Source organism: Melopsittacus undulatus, chromosome Z, assembly GCF_012275295.1.
Source record: "Melopsittacus undulatus isolate bMelUnd1 chromosome Z, bMelUnd1.mat.Z, whole genome shotgun sequence".
NCBI lineage: Eukaryota > Metazoa > Chordata > Aves > Psittaciformes > Psittaculidae > Melopsittacus > Melopsittacus undulatus.
Window position 1 is genome coordinate 35,442,042 of NC_047557.1, and position 22,098 is coordinate 35,464,139.

The 22,098-nt window shown below is 39.5% G+C and overlaps 1 protein-coding gene across 1 annotated transcript in view; it reads left to right on the forward strand.

The window, feature by feature from the left end:
• ADAMTSL1 (ADAMTS like 1) overlaps positions 1 to 22,098 on the forward strand; it is a 180,661-nt gene that overhangs the window by 12,020 nt on the left and 146,543 nt on the right. The window contains 2 exon segments of the mRNA XM_034072780.1: positions 6,137 to 6,264; positions 20,268 to 20,313. Coding sequence (XP_033928671.1) covers positions 6,137 to 6,264; positions 20,268 to 20,313 — 174 coding nt within the window.

Below are 22,098 nucleotides of genomic sequence, written 5' to 3' on the forward strand. Positions count from 1 at the left end.
TAACATCAAAGAATGATCAGGGATCACTCAAAGAAGGAGAACGTATGGATTGGCAAGAATTCATGTAGGGATACACTTGGATGTGTCTGAAAAGGGAGAGCAGAAAGGCCACATAATAAGGAAAAATACTGCTTTTCTGTCTCTAATATCATTTTCACAGTAGCAGAAGACAAGTTTAGGCAATGGCCTCAGAGGAGCCTTGCATATTGTCACTGACAGTTCATCATACCCCTGAACAGTGGGAATATGATAAGAACCAGATGATTTAAATTTCTTAAACAAACCCAGTGTTGCATATCATCTGAGAAATAGCTGTGGCTTAAAGGCTGTATCAATTCCATAGTCCAACAAGAGGTTAGCTGCATTTTCCACTATCAGTATTGCTGTTTAACCTAGGGAATATACTTTGTGCTTGAAAAAATACTACTTTTGCAATGTTTTGCTGAATGGGGAAGAAGACTGGAACCCTCAGAAACTGAGAGGCAATTAAACAACATGAACTGCATTTAGACACATTGCATATATGTCACAGTGTGACAGTGCCAAATAGTTAGATTCTGTAAGGATACCACAGTTCGAAACAAAATTTTAAATTCAATTCCAGTACATGTCCAAGACTGATTTTCTTAAGGCTGCACTCCTTTCTTAAGTCCCAGGAAACGAACACAGGTCTTGCTACTTTTCATGTTCCTCCCTCTGTGCAGCCACATGTGTACACACAGGGTCTTAGAAGAAACATGGTTCTTTCATGAGAGATTCAGCTCCTGAATGGCCAGGAAGCTGTTGTGATTTTAGCAGATGTGACAGTTATCGTGATTTTTTACATACTCTCACAGAGAGTTTAAATTATTCCTGTGTACTGTGTGTTAATGGTGAGGGTATGAAAGACCTGTTGTTCATCTCCTGGTCTGAATATAACATGAATGCCTGACAACTCTTTAATATAGTCATAAATCACTATTAGACACTGATGCAGGATTTATTTTTTTTAGCATAAAATTGGATACCATGCTCTTTTAGTCTTACGTGATTATGTCAGATTATTTTAATTTATAAAAAATCCTCTGTTCAGTTCACAGTTTAAAGCCTTTTTTTTTCCCTGTTGCAAGCATCTTAACCTGAGTGCCCTAACCACTGACAGTAATTTCATTTTGTACACATGATCCTTTTTTGCTTTCTTATCCAAAAGCAGAACATGTTCCTTCTCTTTCCTATTAGAGAAATCTTTCGGGAGTTCTAAAGCTCATTTCTTCCAGAGCTGCTGTGTTGCTTGGTAGCGGATCACCCTCAGGTTAGGTGTGTCTTAGTGGGTAGAAATTATTAATTTGTCATATAAAATACTTTAGAAAAATCTGTTCCAGACAGTGACTTCTTAGCTAATAATGGTATATATCTTCTGAAGCTGCAATAAACAATCTTCATGTTTAAAATGATTTTTCAGGCATTGGTAGAATTTCAAACTCAATCTTAACTGTGTAGTTTACAGGAGGGAAAACCACTCTATTTTCTTTAACATTAAACATGGATGGAGTTGAAATGAATTATGTTTATTCCACTTGTTAAAAGAAAACTTGGAACCTGTTCCAGCTTGAGATCACATGCTTTCTGGGAATATATGGGTCTTATAACAAATCTTGGAATGCAAATAACAGGCACATGGCTCTCCTCCGGGTGGGAGTACAATTTATTTCAGAAAAAACTGGACCCTAAGACTGTCTGGCTTTGCTGATCCTTATAATTTGTGATGAGGTAAGAGTACTTGGTTCACATGACTTTACCTTGCAACCTTTTTTAATTATGTCTTTGGGCTTCCAACCAGTGGTGAGTGATCCAGACAAGCACCCATTTACAGTTTGAAGATATTTGTTTCCATATAAACTAAAAGCACAGACACACATATTCTTTTTAGAAGACTAAAAGTGCAAACACACATTTTTGTTTTATAAACAATACCCTTCAGAAAGCAGTCAGCTGAAATAACCTCAGTAAATTGGTTTGTTGTTCCTCTTATCTGACACGTTAATGTTAATGAGATTGTGTCCTAGAAGGATGGATCACATCTGGCCATAGTCAGAATTTGTTCATTTATGTTATTTGCATTTTTACATTTACCCTTGCAATTATTGTGTTGAAGTGAAATTCTTTTGCACTTAATAAAGGTAGGATAATCTGAGAGTGTAAAATAATTGTTATACACTTATTAGGCAAATCCAGTATCATCTTTCACAGTCTAAATTAATTTAAATAAAATTAAATGAAACTAAATTATATCATACTAAATGTTACAACAACAAGAAACTAGTTCAGTTAACCCATCTAAACTATTTTCCAAAAGCTGTTCTTCAGAATGAAGTACTACATGTGTTTAAAATGCTACTGTGAACTGTGTACCATGAAGCAAAATGAAAATGGAGGTTAGCTACACCATAGAACAATCATTTTATGTAGCATATCTGGCAACCTCCATTTGGCAAATGTGCTAAGATAAGACAGCATGAAGTGCTTCAGGAGAGCTCTTTGAAGAAAGCTTGCCTCCTGCATGCTTCATTTAGTTCCCTTCTCATTCACAGGATTTATTTAATTAATAATTAAAAAAAAATCTTTACAAATTGTGTTGGGTGCTCTTTTAATGTTCTGCTGCTGAACCTGTTTAATTTGATGGAGTTTACGTTTGACCTCAGCATGCTTTGGACCAGATCCTAAAGGTCTTTCAAACTGGTTGACCTTCTTTGTGTCAGAAGGCCAAATAGACTCAACTCCACTTACATGTCATTTCTGTATTTGCCTTTTAAAATACTCTGGTTTAAAAAAAAGAGCACTTGTACCATTGAAGGGTCCATGAGCAGGACATGAGCAATACAGCAGACCATTGTGCAATGCTGTTGAGATGTGGCTGGATGGCCAGTCTGGTGTGCTGTTGGCCCTGCACCTGACCCTTGCCACTCACTGAGCATTTCCTTTCAAAAGAAATAACCATATTTGGTGTGTTTGCCAAGCAGAAAATCCTTTCTTTTTTAACCTATCCTGCCAAAGAAACTGATTCATTTTTCAAGATCAACTTTATACTGTACCTCGATGAAAACAATAATGGGAAGAGAGGGAAAGAAGACAAAATGGCTGGACAGGTGACCTGCACATCTTAATTTTATTTTTTTTTCCTTTAAACAGTACCTCCAAAGAAATTTGCCAATTTAGCCCACAGTCTGAGACGACTTAAGCAGATTTAACATGATCATCTTTCATTTAGTTACCACTAATTCTTGTACCAGTATTATCTCAGAGTAGTATCAAGCTTTTGGAAGGAATATAATGACATAATTGCTCTGTCAACTTGAGTAAGGTAAATACTGATCCATGAGCTAATGACTTACTTCAGGGCAGGAAGAATCCCATGTAACCTTGGGAACAGCATTGGCAACGTTTTAATCTTTCAGATATGTGAAAATAGGGACCAAGGTGCAAATGTATATAACACTGAGATTACGGGCTTTCTGTTTTCAAGAGAATGGAGTTCAGTGCAAGACTTTGGCCTTCTAATTGAGTTGAGTAGAGAGACAGCTAGTAACAGACAGGGGCTTTAACTTCAGCTAGTCTTATGCCTAGCTGTTTATTCAGTGTCACCGATTACACTAGTAGGTGAACTGCAACTCCCTTGCAGAATTTTATATGAACAAATGGTTTCCACATTCTCATTATTAATGATTATCATATATAATGCATCCTGGTTTCTTAAAGTATACTGAATAGTTAACCTTTTACCTTGGTAAATCCCAATTAACACACATTTCTTATGCTAATGTATCAGACTTAGTCCTTCACTCTACAGACACAGGCCGTAGAGTACCTTGTGTGACAAATTCAGTATCTCCCATAGACAAATATTGAAACTCGTTACAGCCCTAAACCATTGCTGACATTTTCTGGTTTTGCCTGTTAATAACAACATTCAAGGCTGGTATATTTGACCAAGTTTTAGATTTAATGACAAAACTTTTAGAGAGCTTCACTGAAGGGAAAGTTGTTTCAGTTGAGCTATCTCTGTGTCTCAAATAGTATTGAAAGTTAAAGTTGATTCCTTTAATATTGGCTAACAATAATGCCTGCTGATATCTATCTGTTGAAGATGTACCATGAAAGTCTCCCTCACATAGTTGTTGTGCCTTATTTATTCCAAATACATACAGTTAGAAATGCTATTTACCAGATGCTGGTTCATAGTGCAAAACAGGTGTGAAGGAGAGCACTGCCTTTTCTCCATCAGATACAGGCATTTTCCATGCACCTTTGCATGCTTCTGTATGTTATTCAGTTTCTTAGAGCAAAATCATATTGTCTGCAAGAGACAATATCTATCTAAATGGTTAAATAACTTGAGACCCTATAGATCTATGTTTCTGATGTGCATTTGCATGCATGAAAATGAAATGCTGAATATATGCATGACTGCATTGTTTGAGACAGGTACTGCTGTACATTTATGAGCTAATCCTAGAAGAGCTGCTGCTTCCTTATAAAATTTGGTGCTTCTTTATAGTTCTTTAACTTAACTTCTAAAAGTTCTGTGCACCCAGCCACTAGCATTAAGAATAGCACTGCCTATGTCTGTGACTCACATTGGAGAACTCCAGCTCTTCAGGTAGTGTGCATTTTCTTTTGTAATAAAATACACTGGTTTATCCCTAGCAAATAGTAGTAATAAAACAATTACGTATTCAGAGGGACCTTGACACACTTGTGAGGTGGGCTGATGCCAACCTCATGAAGTTTAACTATGACAAGTGCAAGGTCCTACACCTGGGTCAGAGCAATCCCAGGCACAGGTACAGGTTGGGCAAAAAGGAAATTCATGGTAGTCCTGCGGAGAAGGACTTGGGGGTGTTAGTCAATGAGAAAAAGAACATGAGCCAGCAGTGTGCGCTTGCAGCCCAGGATACCGCTTGCAGCCCAGAAAGCCAACTGTATCCTGGGCTGCATCAAAAGGAGCGTGACCAGCAGGTCAAAGGAGGTGATCCTGCCCCTCTACTCTGCTCTCGTGAGACCTCACTTGGAGTATTGTGTTCAGTTCTGGTGTCCTCAACATAAAAAGGACATGGTGCTGTTAGAACATGTCCAGAGGAGGGCCACGAGGATGATCAGGGGACTGGAGCACCTCCCATATGAAGACATCCTGAGAAAGTTGGGGCTGTTCAGGCTGGAGAAGAGAAGGCTGCATGGAGACCTCATAGCAGCCTTCCAGTATCTGAAGGGGGCCTACAGGGATGCTGGGGAGGGACTGTTCATTAGGGGCTGTAGTGATAGGACAAGGGGTAATGGGTTGAAACTTAAACAGGCGAGGTTTAGATTGGATATAAGGAAGAAATTCTTTCCTGTTAAGGTGGTGAGGTACTGGAATGGGTTGCCCAGGGAGGTAGTGAATGCTCCATCCCTGGTAGTGTTCAAGACCAGGTTGGATGAAGCCTTGGGTGATTCTATGATTCTATGATTCTAGGTAATCTTTGTCCAGAAAGTTTTATAGGAGATCTTTGGACAGATATATAATGATAGTTTCAGTGCCTTATGGTGAGTGCATGAAAGTTGCTATGTTGAATGCCTTTGTGTCATGGTGATTCACTACAGAATCATAGAATCAATAGTTAGGGTTGGAAAGGACCTTAAGATCATCTAGTTCCAACCCCCTGCCATGGGCAGGGACACCTCACACTAAACCATATCACACAAGGCTTCAATCATGTTGTCATTCTGTTTTTCCTCAAGAGCACCTTAGAAGGCCCTTTCACAGTTCCTAACACAGCAACAAAACTTTGAAACACAATTTCTAATGTTTAGAGTACGCCACCTCTTCCTTTTAATCAGGAAAAATCCCATGCCTCACTATTGTCCAAAGTGCTCTTTTGTAATTATCACCAGTCTCGAACTGAGACAGAGTATGATACTCAAAGGATGAAAACAAATTCATATAGCAACTCCTACTACAAGAACTGGCTGCCAATCAGTAGGAATGTCAGAGAATAACAGATCTATTTGGTGCTTTCCATGACCAAGATATCCACTAAAAAGAAAGTTTAAACTAGCCACAGTATTTTTTTTTTGTCCTTTAAATGACTTTTCCTGATTTTTTGATTTCTTCGCTCCTCAGAGCTCCAGAACAACTCGTTCCGAGGAAGACCAAGACTCACTGTGGGATGCCTGGGGCTCGTGGAGCGAATGTTCACGCACTTGTGGAGGAGGGGCTTCATATTCACTGAGACGCTGCCTGAGCAGCAAGTAAGTGGGTGAATGCTTTTTACGTTACTGATGGGAGAATTCAACTTACTCATATGTGCCCAACTTACTCATATGTGTCAGACCATAAGAAGTAATCAGTTGAGGTCCTGAGCTAAATTGAAATTTCCAGCTCAGTGCCAAAAACTTATGGTAGCATGGTTCATTATTTATTCAGGCAAGCAGCCAATATGTTTGATAAGGAAACACCCTTTTAAAATATAGTGAGAACCTATGGAGATACAAAAGTTGCTTGGACAGCTTGCAAGGCTGCCAGCTACTAAAAAGTGAAACTCCCTACAGTTTCACTATTTAAGCAGTAAGACTTTTCACACTTGTACCAGATTACAGCTAATTCACTTGGTTTAGGCCTCCATTAAAACAACACTGAACCTATGAAAGTATCAAACAGACCCAGCATGGCATCCTGAGCTATATAACAAAGAAGGATAATTATGCTGAGGCTATCTTAAGAATTAAATTTCAGGCAGGAGGTCTTCCATACCAGCAAACCCTCCCCAGCAGGCAGAAGCAAAATTGCCCAGTACAAAGGTGAATTCTGGGTACCCAGACAGCCACCTGAGATTTTATTTCCCCCCAGTTACTAGCTTGAAATAGAACATGAACAAGCCATCTGACATCATTTCCACCTTATAGTATATGTAAGTTTTGCCTGCAAAATATTTCTGACAAATATTATTTCTGTCTACTTTAGCTGCAGTAAACATGGTATATGTGATGTTAACAGATTTCTGTTTAAGAATAGGAAAGAAAAGTCCAGGCCCAATCTTTGTGGCTTACTGACATCTCTGATAATCTTATATATCATAGTGTTAAAAATGTAATGCAATTTTTCATCCTGCATGTTTCTTTTGTATTTTCTTTCATGCGCTTATAAAACTATTCTTAATAAAACAGTACACTCCAAATTGTTTCCTATATCTGACATTTTAAAATGTGATGCTCTTCAGTGAGGACAATAAACAGCACAAGCCATTGAGCCATAAGATCAGAATAGAATATTATGTTCCTTAGCTTTAACTGTGGACAGTTTGGAGTCCTAGTTTCAGCAATTATTAGTGGACAAAAGTCTGCTGGAAGGAGAAAAGATAGGCAAAGACATCTACTGAAACCAGTGGAAAAAAAGGTATTTTCCTATTCCATTCCATGGAAATAAAAGTGCAGTAATTTGGGTTTTAAATGTGGGGACAAATTCTCATCCCTTGTTAGTTCCTTTTTATGCAGTGGTTTTGCAAACACTTTGAAATCAGGAATTTCTGTAATAAGAACTGCCAGTCCTTTTCAGAGTTGGGAAAATAAGTGACTTTCTGTATGTTACTTTAATGTAAACATGAATCGAGGCATATCAGGAGATCTGAATAATACAAGAGCTTGCTGACTACACCTCTGCTCTCTCACTGACAGCTGTTTGTAGAGGAGAAAAATACTGGATCCCCACAACACTAGCAGTAGTAGTAGTCATAGTGCTCTGTAGTGTGTGAGTATAAACCACTCCCTCTGGGCAAGGTTTCCCCATCTGTTTCTTTTTGATTCTTATATTATTCAGGATGTCCCTGAAGCTACCCCACTGAAACAGGGAATAAACTGATAATTCATTGTCCCATCAGTACACAAGCAATGCTTCCTGCCTTAAGAAACTAAATGCAAATTTTGACCCATTCAGACATGGAAGCCCCATGTCCAGAATAGGATGCAGGGGCTTTATTAGGTGCACAAGTCCTGCTAGTTAGTAAATAATAAACATCAAAATTTGTCCTGGAATTAGCAGAGTACCAAATGTGTGATAGTTTTAACTTTTTCCTGGTCTGCATGCAATTGCTAATTAAGTAAAGGTTTTAAATGAGTAATGTATGTACTAGGCAAACATTTTAAGTCACTAAGAAAAAGGCACAGAGGGAGCAGCGAAAGAAATCCAGACTCTGAAGGTCTGTAAATAAGCCTGTACATATGAGTATGTCAAACCTGGCAAGTTTAGAACAAAATGTCCACCTCTCTGGGACAATGTGGTGATTGGTACAGTTTATCCTTGTATTTGCTGTGTATAATTTAATGTCAGCATGAATGAAGATACTAGATGCTTCTGGCAAACAAAAACTGGCAACATATTTAGATGTTTTGGGACAAATTAATCCTAAACATTTCTCAGCCTAGGAAGAATGTTCATAATGTCTTCTATCTTTTAGTTCTCTATGAGGTGACGTTCAGACTGCTACATGAAAAGAGAGATGTCAGTGTATCTACTTTGAAGAAATGCAAATTCTAATTGTCCATTCCTAAACACTATTAGTGTAAGCAGCAAAATAAAGGAAACCAGTTTTCTTTCCAGCTCTTGTTTGCCAAAGTTATGTTAGTGCTTGTGTTGTTTGTTTTGGGAAGATGTTTTGTGTTACGCCTTTGCAGCTGTGATGAAAGAATGGAAAGTGTTAGCGAGAAATTCTATTTTCTAGTATTTTAGATGGTAAACATTTAAGGGTAGGGGCTGTTCAGCAGTACATTTCATTAGAACAACTCATCTTGATTATGCTAGGGACATTTAGCATGACAGCGATATATGTAAATATAAATATTAAATACAAATAAATATGACAACCAGAGTTGTCAGCCCGAGTAAACCATGCATTCTGGTATCCCATACTGACAGCAAGAAGCACAGTGTAACTCTGGTGGCAGAATAAGCCCCAGGAAAATAAAGTTTTGCTAATTAGTAGTTAAAGACAAGGCTAAACCTCAAAGCATGAGACTTCGTGCTCTTTGTCAGCATTAGCTCTTTATAACTTCAGATATCCTTGTTATTTACACAAAAAGACAGACCCCCTTTTGATATTACAGTTGTTTGTCTCAACTCACTTGGAAATTAATCTCCAAAGTTAATTATGTATTGCATAAAAGAGTATTTAGTTCTATCATTCCAGAGTTTTGCCCTTCAATTTCAGGGTCGGGTTGTTTGGTTTTGGTTTTTTTTTGGGGGGTGGTGGTAGTAGGGTTTTTTGGGAGGCAAGGAGGGAGGCTGGAGATTTGAGGAGGGGGGTTTATACAAAGCTCAGGAAAGAGTAACTCCTCACCTGTCTCCTCTCCACCATGAGCTACCATGAAGCATTACTGTTCTGCTATTCAAAACCTGTAGAGAAGAGAACCACAGACCATTCCTGTTTTTCTTGAGGGCCAAACACCAACTGTTCTGCCTCAACAGTGAGATGAGTTTTGTTAGCTACTGGATACTTTGGCTGTAGGGATGCTGGAAATACATAGATAGAGCATGTGGAAAGACACTTCAATACGGTTTTTACCCTCTTCCTTGCAGTCTGGATAGTATTTGTTGTGGTCTGTCTAATGCACAGCACACCTGGAATTTTGCATTCAGAATAGTAATTGATAGTACTCACATACCTTCAATCCAGATATTAATAAATACATATGTTGGTTCAAAGAAACTTGAACAGAGTAATAAGTAGCTGATTGCTTGTTACTTATACAAAATTCATGTGCATTTATTTCATTTCCTTGTATCAGAATACATTTTTAAATCATAAAAGAAACTATAAATTTTCATATGCTAAGTTCACCCATCCTGGTCCTAAAAATATTCTCTGTGTGCTAGAATTGCGCTTTGCATATTGACAAGTACTGCAGTAGCATCAGTGGTGTTCTACTGTCCCTAGTCTTTTAAGCAGGAAGATAATCGTGATTTTTTTTCCTATCATCTTCCAAACTATACATCACTTTCTAGTAAAGTAACATTGTAGGTAGCATATGAGCAAGATGTCCTAGAGTTTTGGAAATTATTTTAGCAGGTAACAAATAAGTAGCCTTATTTCAATCTGCTTAGAATCCTTATCTGTTGCTGCTCTTCCCAGCTGAAGCATGAATCAGGGTACAGTTTGTGTGAGTTGATAGAACAGTGCTAAGGTGGCTATGAAGTCTCATGGATACTTCATCTGGCTAAAGGGGTCAAAGTCTGAGATCATCACTCTTACCTCTGGAAAACCATGTATAAACTGCTGAATAGAGTGGAGGTTTTTCTCCATTAGATGAGAGATGTATGTTTAGTAGCAGAAGAAAGTCAGCATTAACAAAAAAAAATCCAAAACAACAACAGGAAAACCAAAACCACCCCCCCCCCCCCGCCAAAACAACAACAAAAACCAAACACACACACACACCCCCAAAAAAACCCAAAACAGATAAACAAACAAAAGCCTACAACAACAACGAAACACCAAGAAAGGAAAAAAGAGGGAACATGCATGGGAGAGTCACAATGATACAATGCCAGATTTGTTTAGATGCTTGGTATTGTCTCTATTACTTGCTGGAATACATTTTTTACCCCACTTTTCAAATGCCTCCTTCTTTCCTTCAGCTCATGGCTGTCTTTTGTTAATGCAAGCAAGTTAATGCACTGGTATGGAATATACTTTCTACCAACTCTGCTTGCTAAATTAGCTGAAGTAAATGATTCACTAGCTGGGTTTTTCACCCCAGTGTGACTGCATTGTGCAGGACGAAAACAGTAAACCTGCATGAATGACTCTCAGTTTTACTGCTATTTGACTTGGTTGATCAATAAAATAGCCACCAAGACGTACCTTTGGAGGTTAGGCTTAATAAACTAGCTAAACTAGCTTGATTTAGGTCAATTTTATGCTGTGGAAATTTCACACCATCAAGACCAGTGTTGTAATCTGTAGAGTGATTGGGTGGTCTTTGGAGAACCAGTTAGCCACATTGTGCTGATTCTCCTAATTTCAGGCTTCTGCACCTCAGTGAAGTAGCTAAAAAGATAGAAATGTTTTTCTAGAAGTTTTCCCATGTAATCCATTTCTACAGATGCCGCTGGGTTATCTCACCCAAACAGTCTGTGTTCGACCAAATAGTAGTTAGCTTTCCTAACAAAAAAGTTGATTAAGCCTTCTTCTGGATAATTGCCATTCAAAGTCCAGGTTCACTGGAAGAGCTCTTGTATATTCATTATTCTTTCAGTAAATATGTTCTGGAAATTAAATGAAAAAGAATTAAATCAGCCAGGCCTTTGCATGATGAATAGTTCTTGAAAGCCTTACTATGTATAAGAAAGAAGATAAGGTGTGATTCTCTAAAGGCCCAAGCAATAGATTGCACATAAGAAAGCAGAGGCATTTCAGTAGAGCTGGTCTAACAGGCGATTCAGACCCGAGTTCAAGCTTTCTCAAAACATGGGGAACTTAGGTTCCTCTTCAGCACATATTTTGTTGGGTTTTGGGTTTGTTTTTTTGGGGTTTCTTTTTTTTTTTTTGTAAAGACCGGCTGCAAAACTTGGACCCAAATCTGAGCTCAGGCATGTTCCAATCTGGGGTGTCAGTACTTTTGGGCCTGCAGTATGTTCTAGATGCTATCTTTCTGATACAGCAGGCCAGGTGAGATTTAATAGTGTATTTTGTTTCCACCTGGACCATAAAGAGACCTCTTGCTGTTGTTTTCTGAAAGGCAGCTTTTCAATTCTTGCTTTTTTTTCTGCCTTTCCTAGCTAGTGAGCAACTGAAAAACATTTACAAATGTAATTGCTTTCTGTATATCTACAATATGTGTTAAATGTGCAAATTTAAAATTACTTTTAATATCTTAAGGAAACAAAAAATACTGCAGTGACAAGCAAACATAAGAGACTAAATGCATGAAAATAAACAGTAGTCAAAAGCATTCTAAAAAATTTTTCTTGTTCTCTTTTTTTTTCTCTAATTTGATTTTTGTTATTTTCACTGGACTAGACAGTCATCTTTTACTGAGAGTTTAGGAAGAATCATTTAATGCCTAAGCTGTTTCTAAGCTGTTAGAAAATAACATTCAGTGACTCTGAATAATGCAAAGAAGAATTTGGAAGCAAAAAATTATAATAAACTCTATTTTGTTGAGCAATTTGTACAGCAGAAGTCCAATATCTGCCTTATGTTCCAGTAAATATAATGTCAACCTTAAATTCCAAGGTTAGCAGAAGCTACCCAGAGTAAGGGCTTTGAGTGTTGGAGCACTGCTGGAGCTGAAGCTGATAATTTTTGCATAATATTCCCAACAAAATTCTCAAATCTGAACTGTTCCACTCATCAAGCTTTCAGAACTAAAAATGAAATTGTGACATAAGCCTAATCATACCTTTAGAAGGAAAGGCTTATCTCTGTGAGACCAATAGATTAGCTTTCTCTAGGCCCTAGGGTATTTTGGATCGACTGCTACAGATAGTCAACTTAGTATCTCAGAAGCTGAGCTACCTACCTTTAGGTTACTTTAGTTATTTCTTGCAGCATAGCTTACAGTATAAACAAAATCTTGGAAGGGATTCAACACAATTTCAACAATAATCAGGTAGCCATAAACAAGTAGCTGTTCTGTAATTATATCACCAAGAAAGAGACTTAATCTTTAAGAAACACTATTTACTTGTCCTTCAAATTCCTAAACAGTCAGGTTGTGATTTAGGCTAAGTATTAAACAGACTTTTTTTCCTTTCTTTTTTCTAACACCATCCCTTTGATATAATGTGTAGAATCATAGAATCATAGAGTGGTTTGCGTTGGAAAGGACCTTAAGATCATCCAGTCCCAACCCCTGCCCATACACTAAACCTTGTCACCCAAGACTCTATCCAGCCTGCCCTTGAGCACTGCCAGGGGTGGAGCATTCACAACTTCCTTGGGCAACCTGTTCCAGTGCCTCACCACTCTCACAGTAAAGAAATTCTTCCTTATATCTAACCTAAACCTCCCCTGTTTAAGTTTAAACCTGTTACCCCTTGTCCTATCATTACAGTCCCTAATGAAGAGTTCCTCCCCAGCATCCAGTATAGTCATATTCCACGTGTGTATAGCCATATTCCATTTGTTTGGTTCCAATGAATTTACTCTAGATACACAGCAGAGTTTCAAAGACTAAAGTCCAGTATGATGACTTTTCGTTACCTTCATACACATCCTATTTATATAAATGATGGCCAATATTTATTTTATTATAGAATCATTGTACAGTTTGGGTTGGAAAGGACCTTTGAAAATGATCTAGTCCAACCTGACCTCGAACACTGCCAGGGATGTGGCATCAACAACTTCTCTGGGCAACCTGTTCCAGTGCCTCACCACCTGCACCGTAAAAAACTTCTTGTGTCCTTATGTTCCTTATCCACCCTCTTTCAGTTTAAAAACATTGCCTATTGTCCTGTCAGTACAGGCCTCAGTAGAAAGTCTTTCTCCATCTTTCATACAAGCTCCCTTTATCTATTAAAAAGCTGCAGTAAGGTCTCCATAAGCCTTCTTTTTTCCAGTCTGAATCATAGACTTAGAATCACAGAATACCTCAAGTTGGAAAGCACCCATAAGGATCATCGAATCCATCTCTGTTAAAATGAGGACTCCTTAAAACTAAACCATACGACTAAGATGATCCTTGAACTCTAACAGGTTTGGTGTCACAACCACTTCCTCAGGAGCCTATCCCAGTGACCAACCACTCTCAGTGATGACCCCTTCCCTAATGTCCAACCTGAACTTCCCCTGATGCAGCTTCATTCTATTTCCTCATGACCTACCACTGGTCACCAGAAAGAGAAGATCAGCATCTCACTCTCCACTGCATCCCTTGAGGCTGTAGACAGTCATGTGGTGACACCTCAGCCTTCTCCATGCTGAACCTCAGCCACTTCTCATAAGTCTTGCACTTGAGACCTTTCACCATCTTGGTCAAACTCTGGACAAACTCTAATAGTTTGTTGTCCTTGTACTGAGGCACCCCCAGCTGCATTCAGTACTCAAGGTGGGGCTGCACCAGGGCACTGCAGACTCGGACAGTCACCTCCCTTGATCAGGTAGTGATGCTGTGCTGGATGCACCCCAGGACACAGTTGGCTCTTTCAGCTGCCAGGGCATGCTGCTGCCTCATATTGAGTATGCCATCAATCCAAACACCCATGCGTCTTTCCATGGGGCTGCTTTCCACCCTCTCATCCCCCAGTTTTACATACAACTGGGATTACTCAATCCCGGATAGAGAATCCAGCACTTGCTACTGTTAAATTTCATATGGTTGGTGATTGCCCATCTCTAGTCTAGATCTCTCTGGAAGGCATCTCTACCTACTAGGGATTCCACAGCTTCTCCTAATTTAATATCACTGGCAAATTTACTCCATGTACAATTGATTCCTGCATCCAGAGGATTTATAAAAATGTTGAAAAGCACTGACCATAAAATTGAGCCCTGGGCAGCACCACTACTGACTGGTCACCAACCTGATGTGACACCATTTTTATACATCTTTTCAAATCGTTGTCAATTGAGTGGTGTTGACATGAAATTGGGCAGAACCAAACAGACAGTTTGGAAACCTAAACTCATAAAGTCAATGTAATCCTGATATGTCTTCCTTTTCCATAGCAATCTGGTATCTGTGGCCTTCCCACACATTTTCATTATAGGAAAAAGGACGTACTGAACGAAGATTTTTTTTTTCCACAGACAAGAACTAAACCAGAAATTGTACTGACATTCAAAGGAGATCATAAAACACTGTGCAACATTTGGGAGAGAGATTGAGGAAGACAGATACAAGATGGTATTACTGTGTATGTATCACAGCTTCATGCCTGCTGGCACCCGAGAGAGGGGAGGACTGACACCTCCTGCCTAAGATCTCCTGGGAGGAGAAAGACCCACAGCATACTTTTTCTCACAGATACAGTGCAGAAACCAGCACGTATCCCAGAAAATGACTGTCAAGGGCTGTGAAAATAAAGAAGATTAGGATTGTTCAACATTATGTCAGCTTTCAAGCCCCTGTAGCAAACAGTTGCATCAAAATTCACATCCACAAAAATAACCTACCTCTGCTCATAGATGCTTGGGGACTTGTTTTTTAAGAAAAGCATTTCAAACTTTGATGACTGCTGAGAGTGGCAGGAGTTAATGAAGTCCTCCTCTGCATATTCCTTTCATCGTCTTTGGTAATTACAGATAAAGACAACTTTGGCATGGGGTTGCTATTCTTTCTGTCATGGATTATTGCAAGGCTTCTAACTCTAGCTGAGCACAAATACACATCTACTTTAGACCTTTGAGGGGGGAAACTTGAACTAAGCCACTCTACAAACCAGAGCCTGGAGAAATAAATACCAGAAGTTTGGGTTGTTTACATTAAGGAGAAGTGAATATTTTAATATATTAAAACTTGTTAACCTGTTTAAGAAACTTTACTGCAAAAAAAGTGACTACATTTGAAGAATGAAATATGATTCCAAATAGCTTGCTTTTCTTTCATATTCACATTATAATAATTACCTATCAAGGCAAAATTTCAGCTACTTTTTTCCTCTGCAAAATCCCCTGCAGTTTATAGATAACAGAGAGGACTAGAATACCTCTTACTGCTCCCAGTCTTTGTGTGTTTTCCAAGATTAATTTTCCATTTTGAGTGACTTTTGACTTTTCTAACTGGCTATGTTCTCTTTGATTATCTGAATTCTCATTTAGACCCTGAAGAAGGGATGTGTAGTGACTGTACCTCATAACATGGTCTCACTTCTCTGCTGTGGTTCTTCCCCTTGAAATGCTCTGTGCCGTGGCATTCTGCCAATACCCACACAGAGATACGGGACTTGCCTTAGGAGAAAACCTAGCCTGGCCTGGTGTCGTGTAAGATGCTGTGTATTTCAGTCAAGCAGGATTAAGTTCACTAGGTAATTTCAGTTTACATATTTTGAGCATAGACAGGGTCAGAAACAGAATTTATTTTTAGAAATCAAAATATATGTCCCTGAAAAGCTGCATTTTTTTTCCCTCCTACAAGTCCATGATTTTGAATCCAAAATCTGTACTTGAGCTTAAGAGAATCTGCAATACTGTCCTGATGCAGCACAGTTCTGAAACACAAGCAGTACTTTGCAACTCTATTATGAAAATATGTCAGCTCAGGCTGAAAGAAGTTTGCCTGCTTTTGATTGACGGTTGATAACTGGGAAACTAATGATATTAAACAACAAAACCCCAGAGTTTGATCTTGGAGGGGTGACAAGTAAAGTTTTGCAAAAGTGGTTCCTAGTGTTCATGAGTCATCACACTGCTAGCTGCATCCAGAACTGCCCACATTTTTCTGGAACAAACCCAGCTAATAGCCAAAAAGGGTGAATTGGAATTAAAAATTGGAAAGCTCTGTGGCATTATTCTAATTAAAGTACCTATTCTTTTCCCTAGTGCAAAGAATAAGTCACAAGCAAATGTTATTTTTCATTTCAAAACAGGCAATATAAAGAAATTGAGAAAAGAAGAAAATGTGAAGCAGCTGATATAAAGGAAGTTTAAATTTCCCTGGCAGTTCAGTGGTTCTGAGATTAATAAATTAGAGTACTTGAAATAGTGCTAACAGCAGGTCTGTGTGAAGCAAAGAGATGTCTGTTGGGTTGTATGGCATTATTGAGAGACAGATGGGACATGTATCAAGATTCAGCAAGCTGTTCAGTGTGATGCACAAGGGCTGCAGTAGGACTGCTTGAATCTGCATAATATACTTTTTTTCTCTGCTACATATCAGTGTAAAACAAGAGTAACGCTGTTGAATGTAGTAGAGGACAAACAGGTTTGGCCTGCACCACAGTAGTTGTACCAGCTTGCCTGTATTGCTTAGAAATGACTGGGATAGTGGTGGTGGAGGGGGTTCTTGGGGATTTTTTAGAGTTTTTTTTTAATTCAGAGCCTATTCTGAATGCAATTTTTATAATTGTATTGTGTCGTGGTTTAAACTAAATCTGCACAGTTGCCCCTTTGTTTCCCCTCCCCCCCTCACCTTCCCACTCCCGGAGGGATGGGAAGGAGAGCCAGAGGAATACAACTCCCATGGATCGAGGTAAAATCAGTCCAGCAATCAAGGTATAACAGAAATCACTACCGGTACCAATAACAAATCAATGTTAGAGGAGACAAACAGAGAGGGAGAATACGATACCACCCGCCGCCACGAGGCCGGCCCGGAAGAGAGAGCGAGCTTCCCCCCTCCCCTCCTAGCCAGCTTCCAGTTGCCTCTCCGAACCCAGCCCGGCGTGTTAACCCCTTCCCTTCCGGCCAGCTTCCAGTACCCTCCCCGAGCAGGATGTGCTGTGGTATGGAATACCTCCCCGACTAGCCCAGACCAGGCACCCTATCTCCCCCTCCTCCCTGGCAGAGCATGAGCTGAACCCATGACATATTGCTAAGTGTTTTGTTTCCTAGCTTTTCTGTTCACACTTTTCACTCCTGCGCATGTTTGCAATAATTAGAATTTACTTGAATTAATTATATAACATTACGAAAGCATTGAATTGGTGGTATTTCTATCATGCTTTTAGTAGCATCCGTTATATGACAGATAGTGCATAACAGAGTATGTTATATTTCTGCTTATAATTCTTCTGGAAAACTGATAGAGTTTATTTTCTCATTTATCTTTTCTTGTGATCATTTACATAGAATCATAGAATAGTTAGAGTTGGAAAGGACCTCAAGATCATCTAGTTCCAATCCCCCTGCCATAGGCAGGGACACCTCATACTAAACCATGCCAGGCAAGGCTTTGTCCAACTGGGCCTTGAACACTGCCAGGGATGGAGCATTCACAACCTCCCCAGGCAACCCATTCCAGTACCTCACCACCCTAACAGGAAAGAATTTCTTCCTTATATCCAATCTAAACCTCCCCTGTTTAAGTTTCAACCCATTACCCCTTGTCCTATCACTACAGCCCCTAATGAACAGTCCCTCCCCAGCATCCCTGTAGGCCCCCTTCAGATACTGGAAGGCTGCTATGAGGTCTCCACGCAGCCTTCTCTTCTCCAGCCTGAACAGCCCCAACTTTCTCAGGATGTCTTCATATGGGAGGTGCTCCAAACCCCTGATCATCCTCGTGGCCCTCCTCTGGACTTGTTCCAACAGTTCCATGTCCTTTTTATGTTGATGACACCAGAACTGTACACAATACTCCAAGTGAGGTCTCACAAGAGCAGAGTAGAGGGGTACGATCGCCTCCTTTGACCTGCTGGTCACGTTCCTTTTGATGCAGCCCAGGATATGGTTGGCTTTTTGGGTTTAAGCGCACACTGAAGCCAGCTCATGTTCATTTTCTCATCAATCAGCACGCCCAGGTTGTTCTCTGCAGGGCTGCTCTGAATCTTTTCTCTCCCCAACCTGTAACTGTGCCTGGGATTGCTCCCACCCAGGTGTAGGAACTTGCAATTGGCATGGTTAAACTTCATGAGGTTGGCATCAGACCACCTCACAAGTGTGTTAAGGTCCCTCTGGATGGCATTCCTTCCCTCCAACGTACCAACCGAACCACACAGCTTGGTGTCATCGGCAAACTTGCTGAGGGCACACTCAATCCCACTGTCCATGTCATCCACAAAGACGTTAAACAAAACCAGTCCCAACACCAGTCCCTGAGGGACACCACTCATTACTGGTCTCCAGCTGGACATTGAGTCATTGACCACAGCTCTCTGCTTGAGGCCATCCAGCCAGTTCTTTATCCATTGAGTGGTCCACCTATCAAAATAATGTCTCTCCAATTTAGAGACAAGGATGTCATGTGGGACAGTGTTGAACACTTTGCACAAGTCCAGGTAGATGACGTCAACTGCTCTACCCCTGTTTGTCAGTTCTGTAGCCCCATCATAGAAGGCCACTAAATTGGTCAGGCAGGATTTCCCCTTAGTGAAGCCATGCTGGCTGTCACCAAGCATCTGTGATATCACTGTGATATGTTTGCAAAACTGTAGTTTGCCCTGATTTTTGAACTCAAATGTGTAATTTACTACCGGAAGAATTTCACAATAAAGTCTTGTGGATAAAGGTGAGAGGAAGGATGACTTCAAAAATTTAAAGGACTATTCAGTATATTTTAGGGTTAACTCAGTATGGGAAAAAATCTTTTGAATAAAGGAAAAGAAGGAAAAAAGAACAACACAAACGCATGCTGATCTTGTCCTTTCTCTTGGATAGTTCAAAATGGTTCAGATTCAAAAATTCAGTCTTGATAGCCATTTAGTCCTCAAGAAATATGTGCTTGTTAAAACCTAGCAAAAAAAAAAAAGAAAAAGAAAGGGGGAAGGGGAAGTTGTGAAATTAAGAATTTAAGAATGTAAGGAGTTCTGTTCTTTTGAAGGATAATCTTTAAAATCAAAACTCTGCATTCTGAATTAGATTGAGTACCTCCTCAGAATATGCTGCCTAAACTCATAAAACACATGAAACTTCATGTCAAATGGAGGTCAAATACTCAGAATACACACTGCTGAACACTAAAAAGATAGCTGGGTGTTGACCTTTCTTCTGGGAGTCCTGCCAACATCAAGGATGGTATGGGTCTGCTGGGGGTGAAAAGGAGGAGAGCCATGGAGAACACAAGTCAGGGCAGTCCTCTCCTTGACCTCAGCTGGGCTCAGCTTCTCTTTGGATGTTGCTGGGCAGCAGGGATCTGGGAGTTCATGGGGCTGGTGCATTGGAGAGAAGTTTTATGCTTTCCTCCTTCCCTCATATCAAATTGGAAAAAGTCAGTCCTGCTATTGCTGCAGACAGATTTCCTTCCTCCCAGCACGGTGCTCCCCAGCAGGCAAAGCCTGGCTGCTCAGACTGTCATTGCTAACTTGTGTGCCTGGGTAGATGTGGAGCTGTGCCTTGTGAAATCAGTGTGGATAGCTGGGAGGCATGGAGCATTGGTAGTGTGATTCAGATGTTGATTTCCAGCTAAATTCCATTGTCCAACATCATTGATAATCTGATGCCACCTTCTCAAAAGTAATTTTTAAAGCAAAGGTCAGAAACTGAGGAATTATAGAATATAATTGTATGCCTGTATAGAGACAGAGAGCCTTTTACTTCAGAGAAAATGGGGGGGGAGGGGGGGACAGAGATCTTTGTAGGAAAGATGCTGACACAGTAAGTATTATGTGTTTGCATTTCATATTAAGCTGTTAATGGTTTGGTTTTAATTTTTGGACACAGGATCTGTGAAGGGAGAAACATCCGGTACAGGACGTGCAGTAATGTGGTAAGTGAAGTATAGCTTTGATATGATACAAATAATCACGAACAACAGTCATAGCCATATTAATGAAATAATTTGGTAACATGACAATGAGAATATTGTAGCTACCTAAATTGCCTTCGTGCCACAGGACCTTTTGTCAGTGTATTTTAAAAATGGAGAGATTATGGCATAGCATAATGCTAAAACTGTTTGGGAGGAATTGCAGTCACAGCCTTTCCAAATAGAGAGAAACTTCAGAGTTGCTCTTTACAACTTCCCTGGCAGAATCAAGACCGCTCATGTTCCCAGTACTACTTTGGTAACCAGCTGGTTTATATTGGGCAGTCTGTCAGGCTGGAAAATTAAGCTGTTAAAGGACTGAAGACAAATCAGTAAGTATATGTTTCTGTTCACCTGTGCCCTCCCAGCATTGTTATTTTGTTGCAAGTCTTAGAAAAGAAATTTTAAATAGCCTGCACCAGCATTTTGGCCTTTCCAAAGGCTCTCACTTGGGTTTATATATGGTGAATATTGTTTTCAATACAATAAAATAAGAAACTTTAACTTCTGTGCTCACAAAAGTGAAAGTGTGTTTTCACTGGTGAAAATGGAAATAAAGATTTTCATGCGGAAAGCTTTATTGGGTGCCAAGAATAATAAAAGCTCTCAAATTACATGGAGAAATGTCAGTTTTACCAGTAAAGATGGAAAATGAAATCAAACGTGCACTGGGCCAAACTCTCTCATGCCTGATGGGGACATATTAAGAAGCCTTTCAATAGATGCTTTGTCTAAAAAAGTTTTAAAGTTTAAGTTAAAAACCTGAATACATTCCCTCATATTTGCCTTATATTTTCTTCAGTAGACCACAGTTTGCAATGAAAGAACCTGCTTCTGTCCGAGCTGTAGTCTCCCATGCAGCAAGATTTCTCACACTTCTTTCTCTGAAATTTCTTATGGGTGTAACCTCTGGCTTCCTATCAGTCTAAACATCTGCTTCACTTACTGACAACAGCTAGAGGAATCAATAAATGGGTCTTCTGGTTGATTAATAGTCTAATTACATCTCTGAGGCACTAAGGCTACACCACAATTGTGGAGGGAATATGAATGTTGATTTGTGCCAGTCAAATTGAGTGTTGTAACACACACACACACAAAAAAACAACCAAACCAACCAAAGCCAAACTGTTAAAGGCTAATTGGACTAAATTAGACTACAGTTAACTGATCAGTTCTGTTTGAGTTTGTGAAATCATATGTGTTGAGACAATCACCTTCCCATTTTGACCTTTGTGTATGCTAAAAGCAGTGAGACAAACAAGCATCCTTTTCTGCTGCCAGTTTCTGGATGACCCTGGTTAGTGGACAGAGTTTTACCTGTGTTACAACACCTATTTTGTAATCACTGAACTTAACTTTCCAAGATAAAGAACAGTTTTTAAAATGTTATTTTTTAGCTCATGTTCTGTTTTGGAAATGTGCATCTGAACAGTTTTCCTTCAAAATAAAACCTTGCATAGTTTTGTCAGGCAATTCCTTTACATACCTTGTATTTGGCAATACTGGCTCCAGACTTTCCAATGTAGCAGTGAGGCATGCAGCTGTAAAACTCAATTACTTCGTACCAAGTTTTCTTGGGTCCAGTAATCAAAACTGAAAATTCAAAAGTGCTTTGCTGTGCTGAAATCAGTGACAGTTGTGCTGCTGATTTATGAAGACCCAGGACAGCATTTAAGATTTTAACCCCTTTTTCAGAGAGGGTAGATTGTGCTACATTGTTCTTTTCCTACATAAAAGAATTAA